This window comes from Leguminivora glycinivorella, chromosome 1 (assembly GCF_023078275.1).
Source record: "Leguminivora glycinivorella isolate SPB_JAAS2020 chromosome 1, LegGlyc_1.1, whole genome shotgun sequence".
Classification (NCBI taxonomy): Eukaryota; Metazoa; Arthropoda; class Insecta; order Lepidoptera; family Tortricidae; genus Leguminivora; species Leguminivora glycinivorella.
The window spans coordinates 26,228,074-26,247,488 of record NC_062971.1 but is presented as its reverse complement, the minus strand read 5'-3'; the positions used below and the strand labels follow the sequence as shown (position 1 = coordinate 26,247,488).

Here is a 19,415-nt window from a genome sequence, read left to right as displayed (position 1 = left end):
CTACATCTGATTTCTTTACCTCTATTGTTTTTCCTGCTTTTCTTTTATATGAAAGAAGTTATGATATTATTTTAATTGATACCTAAGCCTGAGGAACCATCTCCTCCACGGGACAGGCATCTGCCTAGTGTGGAGGTCAGTTTAATTGTAGGTATACATGACTGTATTTTCTTAGAAATAAACAAATTTTATTTATTTATTTATTTATATCGGATCGGATAATGTGAAAACGCACTAACTGTTTTGTTCGTGTCGGTGTTGTGAAAAATTTTGTTTCGCTAGGTGGCACCTATGTGCCTTGAAACCCTCACAACGCTCATGATTCCAAAGCGCCCCTCCACACTGCGCCGCGATTCGCAAGGGTGCTCAAATATCTAAATCTAGCTTACTCGGCTCAGAGCATTAAATCACTACATTTTACAACAACTTTTCCTCTTGTAAAAACAAATAACTATTTTTAATTGTAAATACCATCGGATTATTATCGGCAGTTTTCAGCAAAAAAAAGTTCTAAGACCAATGATGGACCACTGTGGATCTAGTGAGTATTATATTCTTTGCTGTGGATCCCATGAGGGTCGATGGTGTAGAGGAGCCGTTACAAATTTCTTCCAAGGTCTATAGACCCCATTAGTCAGGTACCAGACAAGATCTCTGTATGTCAAAGAGTAGTACGCTTTATAAGAATAAACTTGGACAGTTGTCTATGATGTAGTGTTACCACAAGATGAAATTTCCCCATAATGTGAAGAAAAATCATTACGAATTTATGAACATGTTAAATGTTAGATTTTTTTTAAATAATGTCTACCACACAACGCGAATTAAATTTTATATTATACGAAAATGATAACACAATTTTTAATTTTTTACAAATATACACGGTATTCAAAAAGTAATTTGTGAGGAAAATTTATTCTGATTTGTGGCAATAACCTAACGCCAATCCCGTGCGCCAATCTGACATTTGACATTTTGTTTTGTAAATTGTGATGATGGGATACGGGGTAGAAGTAATAATATTAATGAATGACAAATAAACAATTTTCTTTCTTTCATCATTTTGCACTAAAATGGCGAATTCAGTAAACATATCAATTGAAGCACCGATAGAAAATCAGATACAAGAAATAACCTACGATGGCCAAGAAATATACCAAGCGTAAGTCTTTCACCATGAATGAAGCAAAAAAAATAGTTATTTGTTTTACAAGGGGGCAAAGTAGTTGTTTAACCGCACGTGCCAATATTGATACCCGAGCAAGCGAAAATTTTCCAATATTGAACCGCGAGCGTAGCGAGTGGTTCAAAAAGTGGAATCTTGAGCGTTGCGAGGGTTTCAAGGCACGAAGGTTAAACAAACTTTGCCACCGAGTGAAACACAAAAATTTTCACCACACCAACACGAACAAAATACTGACGATAAAACATCAAACTAAATCAAATCCATCTATTTATTCAATATTTATGATTCTAAATCATCATTTATAGGTCAATTCTATCAGCTAGCTTAAGATATCAAGTTAAAATTTGTATGTAATTACTTTGCACTCTTGTGGATAAAATGCAATTTTGCTATCTGTTTTCCAATAGCCTTTACCGAAAGCCTTTACCCGTTGGTGTGGTGAAAAAAAATTTAGTATGTACTTGACTGGTTCATATGTTTTTGTATATACATTTCAGGCCATTGTCTATGTCAGAGAACCTTGCGCGTTTAGCACAGAAAATTGATTTTGCCAAATCAGATGATGAATTCTGCAACATTAAAAAAGAGCCAGAAGTCGAGGCGAAGTCTGAAGAGGACAGCAAAGAGCCCGGATACCAGTCCAATCAATGGCCATGGGACTCTGTGAGGAACAAGCTTAGAGATGCTCTAACACAAGTGTGTGTCTTGGCTGATGTGCTCAGCATTGCCAAGGAGAAGAGATACATGGTTAGTAGATACATTAAAACTAGATTGATTTCTTGAAGTCTATATTTCAATTTGTTTGTAACTATGAAATACAGCCCATAGAAAAATCCTTTGAATAGCTTAGTCCTTTAACAATAACTCAATTATTTCCATTGAATTGCTTACACATTCAGTTAAAAAAATGTATGTACACTTTGTATTACAGATTAAGTTTATAATTATACTGTTTACAGATTCTAGACCCAATTCAAGCAGATCAGCAAGACACACGCCCCATGCTCCAAGTATACGGTCGCAAGAAAGCGCTCGGAGCAGCTGCTGCAGTTCTTCTCGCTGGAGTCGAAAGGCTCCGAGCCAGTGAGACCATGAGAATGAACCGCAACATGCCCGACTTCCACATTGACCTGCTACGGCTGAGGCAGAACTGGCGGCTTAAGAAAGTATCTAACACTATTGTTGGGGATCTGAGCTATAGGACTGCAGGGTCAAAGTTCAGTCAGACTGGAGTATTTGAGGTAATTGTTGTGTGGAAGTGAGCTAGTAAAAGTTATTATAAGATTTTTTTTTCTATTAAATGATAGTCTAAACTTTTGCATTTCAGCAATCTACATCCTCAATTAAAGCCTCAAGTTGTTCTATAAACCTACTTTTACTATTTTCTTTACAAAATGTCATAATATTCAGCATTAAAGCAAGCAGCAAGGCAAGGATAAAGATGTTGCCATGGTGGATGATACATCGATCCCAGTGCGCCCTCACAAACGGCATAGAAGATGAAACGGAGTGAATTTAGTGGGTAGGGCCAAGTTTCCCCCCCTCTTGCTAGGGGAGGGGAAAGAAACGGCGAGTCCCATACATCGTGCCTAACTGCATTCCCACTCTGTCAAAAAAATAAAAGGATAAAGATGACAAACATAATGCAAGTGGCTCTGACTCATCAAATTATGTTTGAATTGGTATAATGTGACTAGCCATAACATTATACAAGAAATTTACAATCAAGCGGATTTTTCACAACATCAATTAATTCATCATCTGACTGCAGGTTACCAAAGCTCCAGAAGAGCAGATAGCAGCCGCCATGAGTCTCAATGCAGCCGGACCGGCGCCTTCAGCACTGAGAGTCACAGTGCCACCTGAACTGCAGGGTGTGGCCTTCATATCTGTACTCTGCCAAAAAGGTAAGCTATGGACTGTTTAAACTTTATTGTAACTTAGCAGGAATGAGTCATGCCTACTGAACTGTAGAGTGTGGCTTTAAGGGTTGGCTTTACAATCATTGGTAAAAAATATCCCTAGCCTTAAATATACCCTAAATTTTCAGAACAAGAAGACGTAGTAACAGCAACTCTCTCTTCGTCTGCCCTAAACTGCCCGGGCACTCTGCCGGGCGAGGGTGCTGAACTCCACTGGCAGCAGAAGCTAGAAGCTGCACAGAATGTATTGTTCTGCAAGGAGCTGTTCGCGCGACTGGCGGCTGAGGCAGTGCAGCTGGATGCTTCTATACCGCACATGGTTGTGGGAAACCAAATTATGGCCACCGTAAGTTAACTACTGACTGTCCCTTTATTTCTCTGTCTTTTCTGCTAGATCCAGCTATGTAGATGGTTCTATATCATCGCACGTGGTTGTGGGCAGCCAGATTATGGCTACGGTAAATTTCAAACAAGTGACAGCTACTGTCTCGTCTTCTTTGTGAAGCTAGAAGCCATGCAGAATGTGCTGTTCTGTAGGAGCTCCTTATTCGCGGAACTATCAACTGAAACGTTGCAGCTAGGTGCCTCTATGTATACCGCACATGGTTGTGGGCAATCAGATTATGGCCGGAGTTAGCTAACTAGTGATTTTTACTGCATTTTCTATCCTAACTCAACTGGTGAAGATGCAGGGCTGTATTAGCAGCGGATTCAGCAGAAGCCAGAAATCGTGCTGAACTGCATAAAGTTGTCAGCAAATGAGTGGAAATTATTCCCTCTCATAAATGTACACTAATCCCGTTTCTGAATACTGACAGTGAGTTGAATCATGAATATTTTTTAATATTTGCACCATTTTCTCTAGCTCAGTCATTTGCAATAATATATATGTATGTACCCCCCCTGGAGCCTAGGCTGGCCATACAAAGAGACCTGACCCCCGGGGGCCTGGGCCTTTATCGTGGACCCCCCCTTACTTTTCTGTTTGTTACTTGTTTGAATCTGTACGATTTTAATTAAAATGAAACGTTTTTGTTCAAGGTTCTGCCTGGAATCCAGTTGCTCATTGGACTCTGTCACAATAACGGTCAAAATACTAATAACAGTAATCCTGATGGAGTCAAGGTATGTATTCAAACTCAAGCCTGTAATTTTTATATTTAATACTGCATTTTCATAGAACACGACGGAAGATCTTCGCATATTAAAATTTATTAAAATAAACAAGATGTAAGAATATATTTAAAAAGTTAATTATCATCTTTTTCAACTCCACTGGTTTTGCACCGGAACATTTTAGGATGGTTTCAGACCGAATAGGGAAATTTGCGGCGTTCCCTATTCTAAAACCGCCCTCGAATTAATTAACAATGAATCTGGAATGTTTGTTCAGGGCGAAGGCGGCGCGGGTAAGTCGGAGCACGACCACGTGCTGGAGCACTCGCTGCACCAGCTGCTGCGCGCCGTGCACCACGCCAACACGCACCACCCCTTCCCGCACCCCGCCACCGGCCCGCTCGGGCCCTCCAAGCGGCGCTGCCTCGCGGGTACGTAGCCACCACTACCTGCACACACCACCGCTGCACCAGCTGCTGGCGCCGTGCACCACGCCAACACGCACCACCCCTTCCCGCACCCCGCCACCGGCCCGCTCGGGCCCCAAGCGGCGCTGCCTCGCGGGTACGTAGCCACCACTACCTGCACACACCACCGCTGCACCAGCTGCTGGCGCCGTGCACCACGCCAACACGCACCACCCCTTCCCGCACCCCGCCACCGGCCCGCTCGGGCCCTCCAAGCGGCGCTGCCTCGCGGGTACGTAGCCACCACTACCTGCACACACCACCGCTGCACCAGCTGCTGGCGCCGTGCACCACGCCAACACGCACCACCCCTTCCCGCACCCCGCCACCGGCCCGCTCGGGCCCTCCAAGCGGCGCTGCCTCGCGGGTACGTAGCCACCACTACCTGCACACACCACCGCTGCACCAGCTGCTGGCGCCGTGCACCACGCCAACACGCACCACCCCTTCCCGCACCCCGCCACCGGCCCGCTCGGGCCCTCCAAGCGGCGCTGCCTCGCGGGTACGTAGCCACCACTACCTGCACACACCACCGCTGCACCAGCTGCTGCGCGCCGTGCACCACGCCAACACGCACCACCCCTTCCCGAACCGCATGTGCGCTTGTTATCAGTTATTTTTTGCTGCTAGTGCATTTTACATTCTACTATAAAACTGCTAACTTTTCCTGTATAACACACGTAATACGTTCAAATAAAAACGATTGTTGTTATTATACTTATCTTATACTTGAAGCTCATCCCAATGTTAACCACAAATGCAACTACTACACTAAATTGCATCAAGATAAACAATACACGTCTAAACAATTGCAAATAATAGCATCAATTTTTGATAATGGCTAGTGTGCTATTCAAAGGTTATTATCAAAACGTAAGGGGTCTTCGAACTAAATCACAGAGATTTTTCTCGCAAGTAGCCCTCGCAGATTACGATTACATATGTATAACGGAAACTTGGTTGACTTCAAATTTTTATGATAGGGAATATTTCGATGATCGGTACGTAGTGTACATGTGCGACCGGTCAGAGGAGGAAAGCGGAGCGACGCGCGGCGGCGGGGTGGCCCTGGCGGTGAGGCGAGAGCTAATGCCGCTGCAGCGCGACTGGCCCCGCCCCTCCCTCGCGCACGCCGAGTGCTTATGGGTGTCACTTCCCATGGTTTGCGATAACAACATGAACTCACACCGTAATTATCTAAATATATGTTGCGTATACATTCCGCCCGGTGCAAATCACAAAGACACTGTTTTATCATTTTTTGACCTTACTTCTCAAGTCATAATTGATCATTCTAACGATTTATTTTTAATTGCTGGAGACTTTAATGTTTCTCATGCTGAGTGGATTAATTTGGGCTCACATCGGTTATCATTGAATCCTTCCTGTAATGTTTTGGTGCAATCATTAGGCGACTTTATATCGCTCAACGGCCTTAATCAATTTAATCATATTGCTAATATAAATAACCGAATTCTTGACCTGGTGCTTAGCAACACCACCTGTGAAGTGAGTAGATGTGAGTTTCCGTTAACTCCGGAGGATATTCACCACGGAGCGTTACATTTAAATTTAAAACTTAATTATACAGCACCAATGAAGCCTGTCGCATCCCTTGTTTATAAGTTTCACTTAGCCAATTACGATGATATAAATAATGATCTATCGAATATAGATTGGGGTGTATTTTTTAAGGGATTAAATGTGGACGCCTGTGTAGCCAAACTATACAGCTTATTATATAATTTAATGGATAAACATGTACCCCGTTTTCCCTCAAATACATCTCGCACAAGTCCGGTTTGGCATACTAGACCCTTAAAAAGGATACTAAAAGAAAAAAGAAAATTCCATAAACTATGGAAATGTTTTAGGAATCCTTTAGATTACGAAACGTTCAAAATGCTAAGAAAAAGAGCCGAGATAGTAGAAAAAGATTGTTATAAAAAATACATAGAATATAGTGAAAATAGAATTGAATACTCATCCAAATCTTTTTGGAATTTTGTGAAATCTACAATTTCCAATAGAGGTATACCACAGACTATGTATTACAAAGGTGTATCAGCCTCGGACGGAGAAAGTATTTGTGACATGTTCAGTGATCATTTTCAGTCTGTCTTTGAAATTCCTTCCTCACCGCCTCTAGATGTTAATTGTCTAGAACCCCCATTAAAACCCGTTTTGAACATTAATACAATCAACTTGACAAATGATTTAGTCCTTAAATATTTAAAATTTGTAAATGTAAACAAGGGGGCTGGCCCTGATAAAATACACCCACTATTAATAAACAAATGCGCGGATACATTAGCATTTCCTATTACGTGGATTTTCAAGCAATCCATCGCGGAGGGATATTTTCCTGAAAGCTGGAAAAAAGCTTGGATAACACCGATACCCAAGGGTAATATAAGTCAGAATATCGAAAACTTCAGGCCTATTTCTAAATTATGTCAGTTTGGAAAAATACTGGAAAAGATTGTAACTGATCAGCTTTCTCATGAAGTTCGTCGCCATATTAATCCAAATCAGCATGGTTTCTACAGAGGTAGAAGTGTAGAAAGTAATCTTTTGTCTTTCAGCGAAGTTATACGTCATGCCATGGACAATAAATACCAGGTCGATGCAGTCTATACCGATTTTGCAAAGGCGTTCGACAAAATTTCTTATAATACGCTCTTATTAAAACTATGGAATCTCGGTATGCACGGTGACCTTTTCCGTTGGGTCAAGTCATACGTAGAAAATAGGTCCCAAGCGGTAGTACTGGGAGGGTTCTCATCTGCATTTAAACACACCACATCAGGCGTCCCTCAGGGATCACATTTAGGCCCGTTATTATTCATCTTGTACATAAATGATATTACGGAGTGTTTGTCCAATTCGGGAGCCCTTCTTTATGCAGATGATACGAAAATTTATCGTGTTATTAGAACGCACACTGACTGCTCTAAATTGCAGGAGGATTTGAAGAAATTTGAGGACTACTGTGCTCAAAACAACCTATTCTTAAATAACGACAAGTGTTCTGTAATTACATTTACACGAAAAAAACAGCCCATTTTACATAACTATATATTATGTGGAGGTATTTTAACTCGGCGTGATAGTATACGTGATCTGGGTGTATTGATGGATACAAAATTAACCTTCAGTCTACATATCGATAACATCCTTAATAAAGCATATAAACAATTAGGCTTTATTCTTCGCGTCGCTAAGCCCTTTCGAAGACCCCTAACGTATAAGTTACTTTATAATAGCTATGTCAGGAGCCGCCTCGAATTTGCATCTGTAGTGTGGAACCCCTGTTATGATGTTCACAAAGACAGAATAGAAAGACTGCAAAAACTATTTATAAAAGCTCTTGACTTCCGAACAGGTAACCAATACGAAAGTTACGCCTCCTCCTTAGCGAGACACCAATTTCAGTTACTCTCCATAAGACGCTCCTGCACCGATTTAAATTTCCTATATAAAATTTTAAATAATTTAGTAGATGCCCCGGAACTTCTTGAAAATATAGATTTACGCGTACCCCGCAAAACTGAACGTAGTTGCCGTCCCAAAATGTTATTTAGTATAAAAAGCAGTAGAACAAAACATGCGCAGCACTCATACATTAAACGCACATGTAGGTTGTATAATGGAAAGTGTCAAAATGTAGATATATTTAGCAATTCATTAAGAATGTTTAAGAAATTAGTTTATTCTTCATTAAAATAAAAATATGTTAAATAGGTAATTTAATAGCTTGAAATTGTTATTAAGATGTTTAAAAAACTATTTTTTTTCTCTCTCTCTTCTTCTTGTATAACTGCACATACATGTTATTTTTGTAGTAATTAGTCTATTTGTTAATATTTTGCTTACATACAGGAAACTATAGGTCTATTACTGAAAAATTGTTATCCTATATTCATATTTATTCATAAGACTGTTTGTTTCTAAATAAATTTAAAAAAAAAAAAAAAAAAACACGCACCACCCCTTCCCGCACCCCGCCACCGGCCCGCTCGGGCCCTCCAAGCGGCGCTGCCTCGCGGGTACGTAGCCACCACTACCTGCACACACCACCGCTGCACCAGCTGCTGGCGCCGTGCACCACGCCAACACGCACCACCCCTTCCCGCACCCCGCCACCGGCCCGCTCGGGCCCTCCAAGCGGCGCTGCCTCGCGGGTACGTAGCCACCACTACCTGCACACACCACCGCTGCACCAGCTGCTGGCGCCGTGCACCACGCCAACACGCACCACCCCTTCCCGCACCCCGCCACCGGCCCGCTCGGGCCCTCCAAGCGGCGCTGCCTCGCGGGTACGTAGCCACCACTACCTGCACACACCACCGCTGCACCAGCTGCTGGCGCCGTGCACCACGCCAACACGCACCACCCCTTCCCGCACCCCGCCACCGGCCCGCTGGCGCCGGGCCCTCCAAGCGGCGCTGCCTCGCGGGTACGTAGCCACCACTACCTGCACACGCCACCGCTGCACCAGCTGCTGGCGCCGTGCACCACGCCAACACGCACCACCCCTTCCCGCACCCCGCCACCGGCCCGCTCGGGCCCTCCAAGCGGCGCTGCCTCGCGGGTACGTAGCCACCACTACTTACCTACTCCTAGCCTTTCTCCGCAGATGTTTTGTCTGATTACCTTTAGCATAGGCCTCATATTTTTCCATGTTTCTCTGCCTATAGCTTGTCTTCTCCACAGGGCTCCAGCTACCTTTCTGAATTCATTTTCCCATCTCATTTTTTGTCCACCATCCTTCCTGCCACCACTGCACTACCTAATGATTGTATTGTATAAACAGCCAGTTCAGTTAAAACATTCTATAAATAATGTGAAAGGCAGGCAAAGGAATTTTATCACGAGGTTATCATTTATTAATTAAATTTTGCTGACAACGTGAATGACCTAGAATTACCTAGCCTTTTCCATTCTACGTCCATCTTTTATGAAGAGCCAACGCCAAGTGATTGGTTCACGTGGAAACAGCGACTCTTATCTTGGCCTAGGAGTTGGTCGAAGGGTTGGTCCAACCGTTGGCCCCATGTGTGCAGCGGCCTTATGGCCAATGCCAAGTGATTGGTTCGCCAATGTGTAAACAGCGGCTCTTATCTTGGCCAAGGGGTTCCACCAAGGGTTGGTGGAACCGTTGGCCACATGTGTACAGCGGCCATTTAACCCTTTATAGGGCACTGGTCTCAAAAAAGACCACCCTGTATGACTATCTTTTTGTATTTTTTTCTTGTTCAGAATTTTTAGGACTACAGGATGGCGATGAGGTTTGAACTCACGATTTTTTTGAGTCTTGCCCGTTAAAGATGTTGTTGGTCCCCAGGTCCTATGGCCGCGGATCGGTACGAGCTGCTGGATATGAGCAAGGAGCAGTCTTTGCTGGAACAGATTATACAGCAAGCGCAGCATTTCTTCATGCGTCGTCGCAGCGAATATGTGTTGGATACTATTGCTAAAGAGGTAGGTAACGTAATTCAGACTGGATGGATGGATTTTCCTTCGACACCTCTGTCTGTTGACGTGTGAGTGGCTGTGCTGTGTATAATGTTATGGATGGCAGTGCGTGTGGGCCTAATGGATAGATGTTCCATTTTCCGAATTAATTTACATGCAGTTTAACTCTCAACGTAATCTCTACTTCCGATTATTTATGCGGCAGTTGAAATGAACTAAAAGAAAACTTACTCGTTCAAAATCTCTATTTGATCGCCAAAGATCAGAATGTCAAAACTTTTTTGCAATCCGAAAAAACTAAGTATACGAGTAGGGATGCCTTTAAAGGGCTAGTATGTTTTATAACATACCTAAAACCTTAAAGGCAAGAGGGAATATGCTATTGACTGAACCGACTTACTCACTTTTCTAAGGAGAATGACGTTTTTTTTTCTTTGGCAGGTCAAGGATCCTCTCATTGTGTCACATTGGAACGCCCTAAACAGCCCCACGCAGTCCTGCGTGAAAATCAACATTATGGCGTCAGGGTACGGCATTATGTTTATATTTATATTCTAGCTTAGAATTGTTGGTGCTCCTTAAAATAAATATCTTAATCAGTCCAGCGGTTTGAATGAAGATATAACAGACAGACGTTGCCCCCTACGCTGGATAGTGGAACTTAATATTTATTGTCATGATTTTAGAAAACTACGCCTCAATGTTTCAGAACATGTTTTTCTGCTCTTCAGTTTTTGACCACCATAGTACAACGTTAAGTATACCAAAGATTTATAAAATATGTTTGAACAGGTACGATGCCGTGTGCCGCACATCGTTGGTGGTGCACGTCGGCGAAAAGACCCTCAAGTGTATTTGCCGCGACGGCAAAGTGCGGCATCTCTCTTATGAGCTACAGGAACTAAGAGATCTAATTTATTGTCAGGTAACATTTTTTTTTCTTCCAACGCAAAAATAGTTCTTTACGAATACGATACAAGTGCGGAAAGAGGAAATTCGAAACAATTGGAGTTAAATTAACACTTTTGCTATCAAAAACCCGCCTGATGAGCACTCGTGAACATAGTTTAGATGCCGGAGAACCCGCGAGTTCTCGCCTACAAGCGGGCGGTTATAAATTACGACCGGTTTCTGACGTACTGTGTCTTTTGTAGGGTTTTAGTCTGGTAGTGAATGTGTCACAAGAAGACCGAAGGGAGTATTATAAATCTACATGATTTAAGAATTCCCTCTACGCACTAGTACCGTACGACGTCTTACAGTACAAATTTCGATATAAAGTACTACTTAGTTCGATTCGAGAAAGTAGGATCATATGTAATAATGTAAAAGCTGGTAGGGGTATGAGACATATGAGGGTATTATAAAAACGTTCTGATAATAAAATTAGTTGCGTGATACTCTGCAGCCGGACCACCTCGCTTTATTGGGCTTAGATCACAATGGTAGAATGTACCGAAAAGGTACATCAGCGCTCCCGACCCGTGGTCCAACCGCTATGTCCAACTGGTTGTGCTACGGGTAAGTAAAATTGTCCATAGTCCAACCGATTGTACTACGAGGAAGTTAGTTTATCCGTGGTCCAATCGGTTGGACCTCCGATCTCGTTCAACACGAACTAAATTTATCGGTAGTCCAATACTAGAAAGTATTATTTACCCATCGTCCAACCGGTGTACCACGGAAACGCACATTTTATCCATGCCATCCATGGACCACCTGTCCTATCATAAAGGCAAAAAAGTTATCTGTTATTGTATACTGCGGTATCTACTGTCCTTATAGTCCGATCAATCGAGCCAACAGGAAAAAAATATATTCGTATTCCGATCGATCGGACTTGTCAATTGGACCACGCGACCTAAGGGGGTGAGTGTAAGGCCTTTACTTTATATATTTTTCTCAAACATGGTATGAAATATTGATGTTATGTGCCTTATAATTGGCAGCGAAGTAAGACGTTGCAGGTGCGGCTAGGACGATTGATAGATAATGGAATTTACAAACCTTGCAGGCCAAGGCCGGCAAAGTCCTCTTTTTTAATTTCCAAACACAGATAATTGTGACATAACATCCAGGTATTTAGCCAATTAAAAAAAAACTATAAGGGGCTTTATAGACGTGCCGACTGCAACTAGTACGGGCCCTAGACAATATTTGATTTTGGGTGCGTTTTCATACAAAAAAAAAAATTTTTTCGTTTTTTTTTTGAATTTTTTTTAACTTTTTGTTTTTTTATAAGCGTATACGGGGTGTCAAAGGGGAACGAAAATTCGATTATTTTTGCGCTACGACGCACCGTTTAGGATATACAGCCATCCAAAGTTACTATTTTCAGTAGACTTTATTTATTTCATACCATGTTTGAGAAAAGTAGTAATGTACTATTCTTTTAACACATTGGACACCGCGTACCCGACACTCGGGCACTCGTAAACTTTACTCAGATGCCGGCATACCCGGTAGTCGGGCAAGAGCTATAAACCTTCACGCGACGCCAAAGTACCCGACAGTCGGGCAAGCTTTGCATCTTCGCTACCTCAGGGCTGCCACTGCCTGTCTTCTGATTATTATGTACTTATGTGGTCGAAAAGTTGGTACAGTTGATTATTATATTTTATTACTTCACTTTGTATTTTTATTTACTTTACCTAATGCGATTACAAAATAAAAATTCTTATTAGTTGGTTACGTTAAATTGGGTATGTAGGTATCAATAGGAGTTAGAATATGCTACTAGACTCTTATCGAATTTGGCACAAGAAATGATTGTTTCCTGTAGTATTTGACATAAGAAACCAATTTTTATAGATTTTGGGTATTAAAAGTGTATGGTGGCTACGTATTTTTGATTAAAAATGTGTGTAATATTTATTTTAACTTTGGCCACCGAAAACGCTATCAGACGTGTAGTGACGTCATAGAACCTAACTTAACTTTATGCCGAGTCAATCACTGACATGATGAACTTTAATGCCTCATAACAGTCAGAACTTAAATGTCAGAAAATTTTGTGCTCAATTCGATTTACGTCATGCGCAGACAATCTATAGATTAACATGGCTAATGATGTTTTTGCCTAATTAAGTTAAAGTAAACTTTATAATTTTTTTTGGTGGTTTTCAAGTCGTAATAAAATATGGTAGTATTTTTGTTCGGTTAATTGGACAGCAATAAATAATTTATTTTCTGCACGTATACGAAAGGTACTTGGCACAGCCCTGAGCGTCCGCCGCTTGCCCGACTAGCGGGTTCGCGGCGTGCGGCATTGAGTTGCACGTCGTCGCCCGACTAGCGAGTACTGTCGGTTTCTGGGGTACTTATTGTTCGAAATTTTGCCTGGTTGCGAAAGTGTTCAGTTTTCCCCATTTTATTCGCATCCCGAAACGGGTGCAATTTTCTAAAGGCGTTGATTTCCGGATTGAACCAGCGCCCTTTGTCCAAGAACCCAAACTCACGCCAATCGGGTGGCTGGGATGGGAGGCTCTTGGTACAGATAGTTTCTTATTACATTTTTCTTAGGGATAGGGAAGAGGTTTAATGCAGATAACAAAAGTATTCTGACAGTTGAACCAAGGATAGTTTTACTTACCCGTGCTGTGGTACAACCAGTTGGACAAAGCGACGGTTCGTATTGGCTACGTACACGACAATTACGCCCACTGCCATGTGAACTTGAAATAGAAAATGTCAAAAAATGACATCTAAATAAACATATATTTTAACGATTTTTCGTTTATTTTAAATAAATCCAATAACAAGAGCTACTATTTCAAGTGTAATTTAGGTAGATCGATTATACAGACATGCATATAATAATAAAAATCAGTTTCCAAGGCATTACTCACGGTATAAACTTCCAACCCCATACCACAGAAAGAGGCAATAAATTGGTGCTGGCTGGGCATATAAGGAATCTTGAAGAACATAGGAGTAATGGTAGAAGTTCTACGAACGAGTGATATGGTATTCGCTAAACCTTCGTCCCGTTAATTCCATATAAAACAAGTCTAAACGTAAGTACCTAGTCATGTCCGCGGCCGTAGAAATATCCGACACGGGCCCATTCCCAGGTCAGGCCTGAATCTTTAAGCATAATCTTTTACGGCAGGAAAAATACTAACAGCGTATTGAACAATATTAGGTAAACAAAGCTATAAATATAATTTTCTCAAACATGCAATGAAATATTGTCTTTACGTTCCTTAAAATGGGCTGGGAAGTATCGCTTTTTGGGCGCAACAACTCGAGAGGACTGTAAAGGGATTTCATATTATTTTTCAGGCCTAGGCCTGCAAAGTAACTGTTTTTTATAAAATATTGTCCTTTAGAGCATTTTTTTTTATTTCATAGTATGTTTGAGAAAAGCACTATACATGCCTCGGCGTGAAAACGGATTCCCGGCCTCGTATCCCTATCCGGCCTCGCTCGCACGCTCGCTCGGCCGTATATATCCACTTGGCCGGAAATCCTCATTTTCCCGGCCTCTGATGTAATGTACTATTATTATAATGTTTTATTTTGACATAACACTTACGTTTTCTTTTCACGGTAGCTATCCATTTAGCTCTTTGATCCAATTTCCAGTGTGTTCTAAGAAAAGCATAGAACGTGCAACGACTATTTATGCCATTATTTTTACAATTAACAACGAAACAACGTTGGTGCTCCATATCAAACATTACACATTGTATTATATTTTATGAGTTTTGATAGATGACAACCACAATCAGTGTCGATTTTGACCACCGCAAGCACTGCCATCGCTTTGCTTACCCCCTCCATGCACTTCGCACGAAGCCAATACTAGTTGAATAATTGCCCCTAAGTAACAAATTACTTAACAACTGTTGTACTATGGGTCATAAGTCATAATAATATATAACAGAAAAAAAAAGTAATCTGACTGTTGAATCACGGATAATTTTACTTACCCGTAATACAAACAGTTGGACATAGGGGTTGGACCACGGGTCGGGAGCGGGAGTACCACGTCTGTACCCGCTGATATCACTGACTTCAAGATATAATTTAACTATCAAATGAATGTACCTTCGAATAAGTTGTTTATTTCTATTAAAAGTGGTTTTGCTTTGATATATATAATGTGTATATTTTGTATAGAAGCAATGCATCGAAGAAAGGTTTCCAAAATTACGAATATTTTGCCGGGTAAGCGGGCGTATGGCGCCCCTATGCCACGTGTTACCTCGAGACAACGGCTAGCGGGTGGGTACTTAATGCATGACCTCGAGCGAGTGACGGAGGCCTGATAAATGTGCGAAGAACAGTACCGTGAACTTTCCATGACATGGGAATATTAGTAATTTTGGAAACCTCTCTTCTCTTCGATGCGCAATGCAAAATATTCCAAGATACGTTATAGGTACGTTACGTAAAGCAAAACCTTCTCTTACGAGATTAGTCCGCAATTTCACATACAAGCGAATAATTGCTATTGACATATTTCAGGCGCTTACGAAATCGCGTACTAACGGCGATAACCTAAAATCGAAATCTGTGAAATAGTTATTTGTTATACAAGGGGGCAAAGTTGTATTTTAACACACGAGAAGTAAAATACATTTGCACCCGAGTGTAACACAAAACTTTTCCCCTCGCTATAGCGAGGAAACTACAACGCAAAAAAATGCGTATATCAATGCTTCCAGTAGTTCCACAGGTGGTAAATCATCTTTATTACTAGATTCGCCTACTTTTATCAATTTTAAAGCAGTTAATTTGACTTTATTCAAGGTCAAATTACTTTACCCACTAGTGGATAAAATGCGTTTTTACCCGCTGGTATTAAAGGACAAAACACGTGTTTCCGAGCTAGTGAGGGGAAAAATAATTTATAAGACCACTTTTAATAGAAATGAACAACTTATTCGAAGGTACATTCATGTGATAGTTAAATTATATCTTGACGTCAGTGATATCAGCGGGTACAGACGTGGTCCGGCTGGGGAGTACTACTCCGCAGCCGGACCCCTTTTAAACACATATTTCTGGCAAACTACAGAGGTACATTCCCGATTCATTTCCGACGAGGTACATTCTACCATTGTGATCTGAGCACAATAAAGCGAGGTGGTCCGGATGCAGAGTATCACGCAAATTACTTTACATTTGAGTAATATCATGAACAATAACGCGAAAAATAATCTGTCGATCCGCGTTTTATGAGACTGATTGTGAATACTTCACAATACATACCTACTCATCTTTAATGCATGATGCGTAGAAAACTGATCCATATTCATTATGATATTGCTTTGCTTTAGGTAAATCAGTTAATTGATATGGAATGGAGCACTTTCGTTTCAATGAAAGTCTGACACTTTTTTATGGTATAATACTATAGTATTTGTATACTTCTTTAGATATACCAGCACCAAATGACTGCAGTCCAGGCCGTCGGCCGTTGTATGGGTTGGCAGCTGCTTGCAAGCAGCTCTCATCTTGGTTCAGGACCTGTTGAACCATTGGGGAATGCTTCATCGTGTCTTCTAGCGTCGCCCAATGGTATGTAATTATTTCGTTTTATTTGTTGCTCTTTTATTTTGTAGGTTTACTTTGTCAGAAATTACTTATTTCTTTTTAAGTTGTTTTTGCGTTAATAGACATATTTTTAACTAATTCTTTTTATCACTAGGTGACAGGATGATAGCAATACGATGCGAGCCTTCAGTAGGCATGCAAGTCTTCATTGCTCAATCTCCAAGGAAGGACTTCTTCTCCAGTGAACTTGTACAAGACAAGAAATGGGAAAACCTGGGTGGAGCTTTCAAAGAAATCAAACTGGACAAAATGGAAGGCAAAAATTTCTTGAACAAAATGGAGCTTCTCATGGCATGTCTCAGCAGCCCTTCATAACTATAATTTATTTATGGAAGAATACTGGTATAATAAAACTTATTAAGCAAAGTAATCATATTTTTCATTTATTTATAAGGGGACTTAACAGTAGATTGCTTAGGTAGTATGTTAAATATTCACTGAAGATTGTTCTTGTATTAATTTCTCGACGAATTAGTAGATGCGAGATCAAATATTCCAAGGAACTGTGAACAAAGAGACAATTTATAGTTATTTTATTACCTAAAAAAGTTTTAAACACACATACATACATACAATCATACCTTTATCCTATAAAGGGGCAGACAGAGCACATGAAACTACTAAGTTCCAGTGCACTCTTGGCAAATAAGGGGTTAAATGAAAACGAAATTGTGACATTGCAGTGGCAGGTTGCCAGCCTCTCACCTATGCCACAATTTCAACCGTATTCCAGTCGACTTACAACACCCACAGTAAGAATTTTTCTGACCAGTCTGTCATGCTTGTAGAGATTGATTATAATAAAAAACAAAGTGCTGTTGCAAATTTACATGGGAAAAATTGACTACTTAAACTACATACTTTATAAAATATATGCGACAGACAATAATACATGAAATGTTTCATTATTTTTAAAATCGGGACTTAATCGCGTATAACTACATATCCGAGACCACGGGGACAACGCCGTCCTTGAAACGTTGGAGGTCAGTTTAATATGTAGTTATACGCGATTAAGTCCCGATTTTAAAAATAATGACATGAAATGTTGTAAACATAATCCACCATTTAGTTATGACTCAACAGTTTCTGAAACTATAATAATAGGAGCCATTATCCTGTATGGCAATATGTTACTCTGAAATTCCAAAGATAATAGAATACCCAAGAGATTGAACTAGACTAGTACCAACCTAATTGTAACCTTACCTTAGATGCTTGGTATTAAAAACAATACCATCAAAATGACACAACTAGACTGATGTCTCTGGTGATCAGAGGTCAACTGGGGTGAGCTACTTTCATACTAATTTGACATGTCAGTCATATTATTAGGAAAATAACTCACCCCTGCCGACATCTGCTGATGATTGACAATATGAGACTGTAATTTTGCAAGTGGAACGTAAACAATACCATGCATCTAAGGATTAATAGCTAGCTCCTGTATAGACCTGCCCAATGGCTAAAAATATAAATAAACTCACCTCTAATTCCTTGAGACTTAACACCAGCAGAACACTTCCTAGAATCCAACCCCCAGATTTACCAGACATTGAATTTAAAAACTTGGAAGGCTTCAGATTATGATAACACTAACACCTAAATAAATTCTAAAGCTAAATTAAAACCGAGAGAGTGGTGATCTAGATCTGAAGTTGCCGCCACCACCACCGCCTGACCCATAACCACCACTCCCTTGGCTGCCTCCGTTGCGGTTGAATGACCTGCCGCCTCCGCCGCCTCCACCATAGGGGTTAAAAGGTCTGTTGCCGCCGGGAGGTCCTCCAAAGGACCGCCCGCCTCGGAAGCCACCGCCTCCACGGCCTCCCCTAAAACCACCGCCTCCACCGCCGTTTCTTCGGGGTCCATCTCGCTTCCTGGACAATTCCACTTTTAAAGTCGTGCCTAACATCTCGATGCCGTTCATCGCACTACACGCATCTTCAGCCTCTTGTAAGTTTTCAAATTCTATGAAAGCAAAACCTGGGGGGTTAAGTGCTACCCAAACGGAGTTCAATTTGCCGTATTTGTCGAACTCGCGCTCTAAGTCCTCCTTCTTTATGCCTTCTATAAGGCCGCCGACATACACTCTAGTGCCACCGGAACTCATTATTTTTGGTTATCTAAAAAGGCAAATATAAATATATTAATAATGCTACAGTATACAGTCCGTTAATTAATTCGAATCAAATTTGACGTACGAATACTAAATACATAAATACAATGCATTGGATAAAACAAAATGTCGTCAGTCCGTTAATGCCACGCTATCGAGTATTTAGTCTTTCTACAGATTTTACGTAGTTATGAACAGTGAATTTAATGTACTTACATATATCTGATTTAGACGAGTGAAGGTAGCATAAACTACACAATAAACACTGCGTATTTAATTTGTTTTTTAATATTTTACTGTGATGAGAGACAAAAATGGATCAATGAAATTGATTGATGTCGACCGAGTGAACGAATGAATGAAATGAATGGCATTTGTTGTGCTTCTCGGTCGCCGGAATGACGCAGATCCGTAGAGACGTTTTAAAGGCTCTTCATACGAATGCAATTTATCAAAACATGACCGAATAATCTAGTAACAGTTTTTAGGAGGTAATTAGGACAACTGAATGAAGTGAAGAGTGTATTCACGAGGTATATATTTTAGCTGGTAGTCACGTCATA

The 19,415-nt window shown here is 41.0% G+C and overlaps 2 protein-coding genes across 2 annotated transcripts; one reads left to right on the top strand and one right to left on the bottom strand.

The window, feature by feature from the left end:
* Positions 1 to 926: 926 nt before the first annotated feature.
* Positions 927 to 17,103, top strand: LOC125227183 (mediator of RNA polymerase II transcription subunit 17). The gene is made up of 12 exons (XM_048131425.1): positions 927 to 1,162; positions 1,684 to 1,933; positions 2,146 to 2,427; positions 2,958 to 3,093; positions 3,237 to 3,454; positions 4,150 to 4,233; positions 4,502 to 4,655; positions 10,039 to 10,175; positions 10,611 to 10,696; positions 10,962 to 11,094; positions 16,556 to 16,697; positions 16,828 to 17,103. The coding sequence occupies exons 1-12, from the start codon at positions 1,074 to 1,076 to the stop codon at positions 17,046 to 17,048; spliced, it is 1,932 nt and encodes a 643-aa protein (XP_047987382.1). The 5' UTR covers positions 927 to 1,073; the 3' UTR covers positions 17,049 to 17,103.
* Positions 17,096 to 19,223, bottom strand: LOC125227177 (RNA-binding protein Rsf1). The gene is made up of 3 exons (XM_048131413.1): positions 19,069 to 19,223; positions 18,221 to 18,859; positions 17,096 to 17,236 (listed from the first exon to the last, which is right to left on the bottom strand). The coding sequence occupies exon 2, from the start codon at positions 18,844 to 18,846 to the stop codon at positions 18,358 to 18,360; it is 489 nt and encodes a 162-aa protein (XP_047987370.1). The 5' UTR covers positions 18,847 to 18,859; positions 19,069 to 19,223; the 3' UTR covers positions 17,096 to 17,236; positions 18,221 to 18,357.
* Between the last annotated feature and the right edge of the window lie 192 nt (positions 19,224 to 19,415).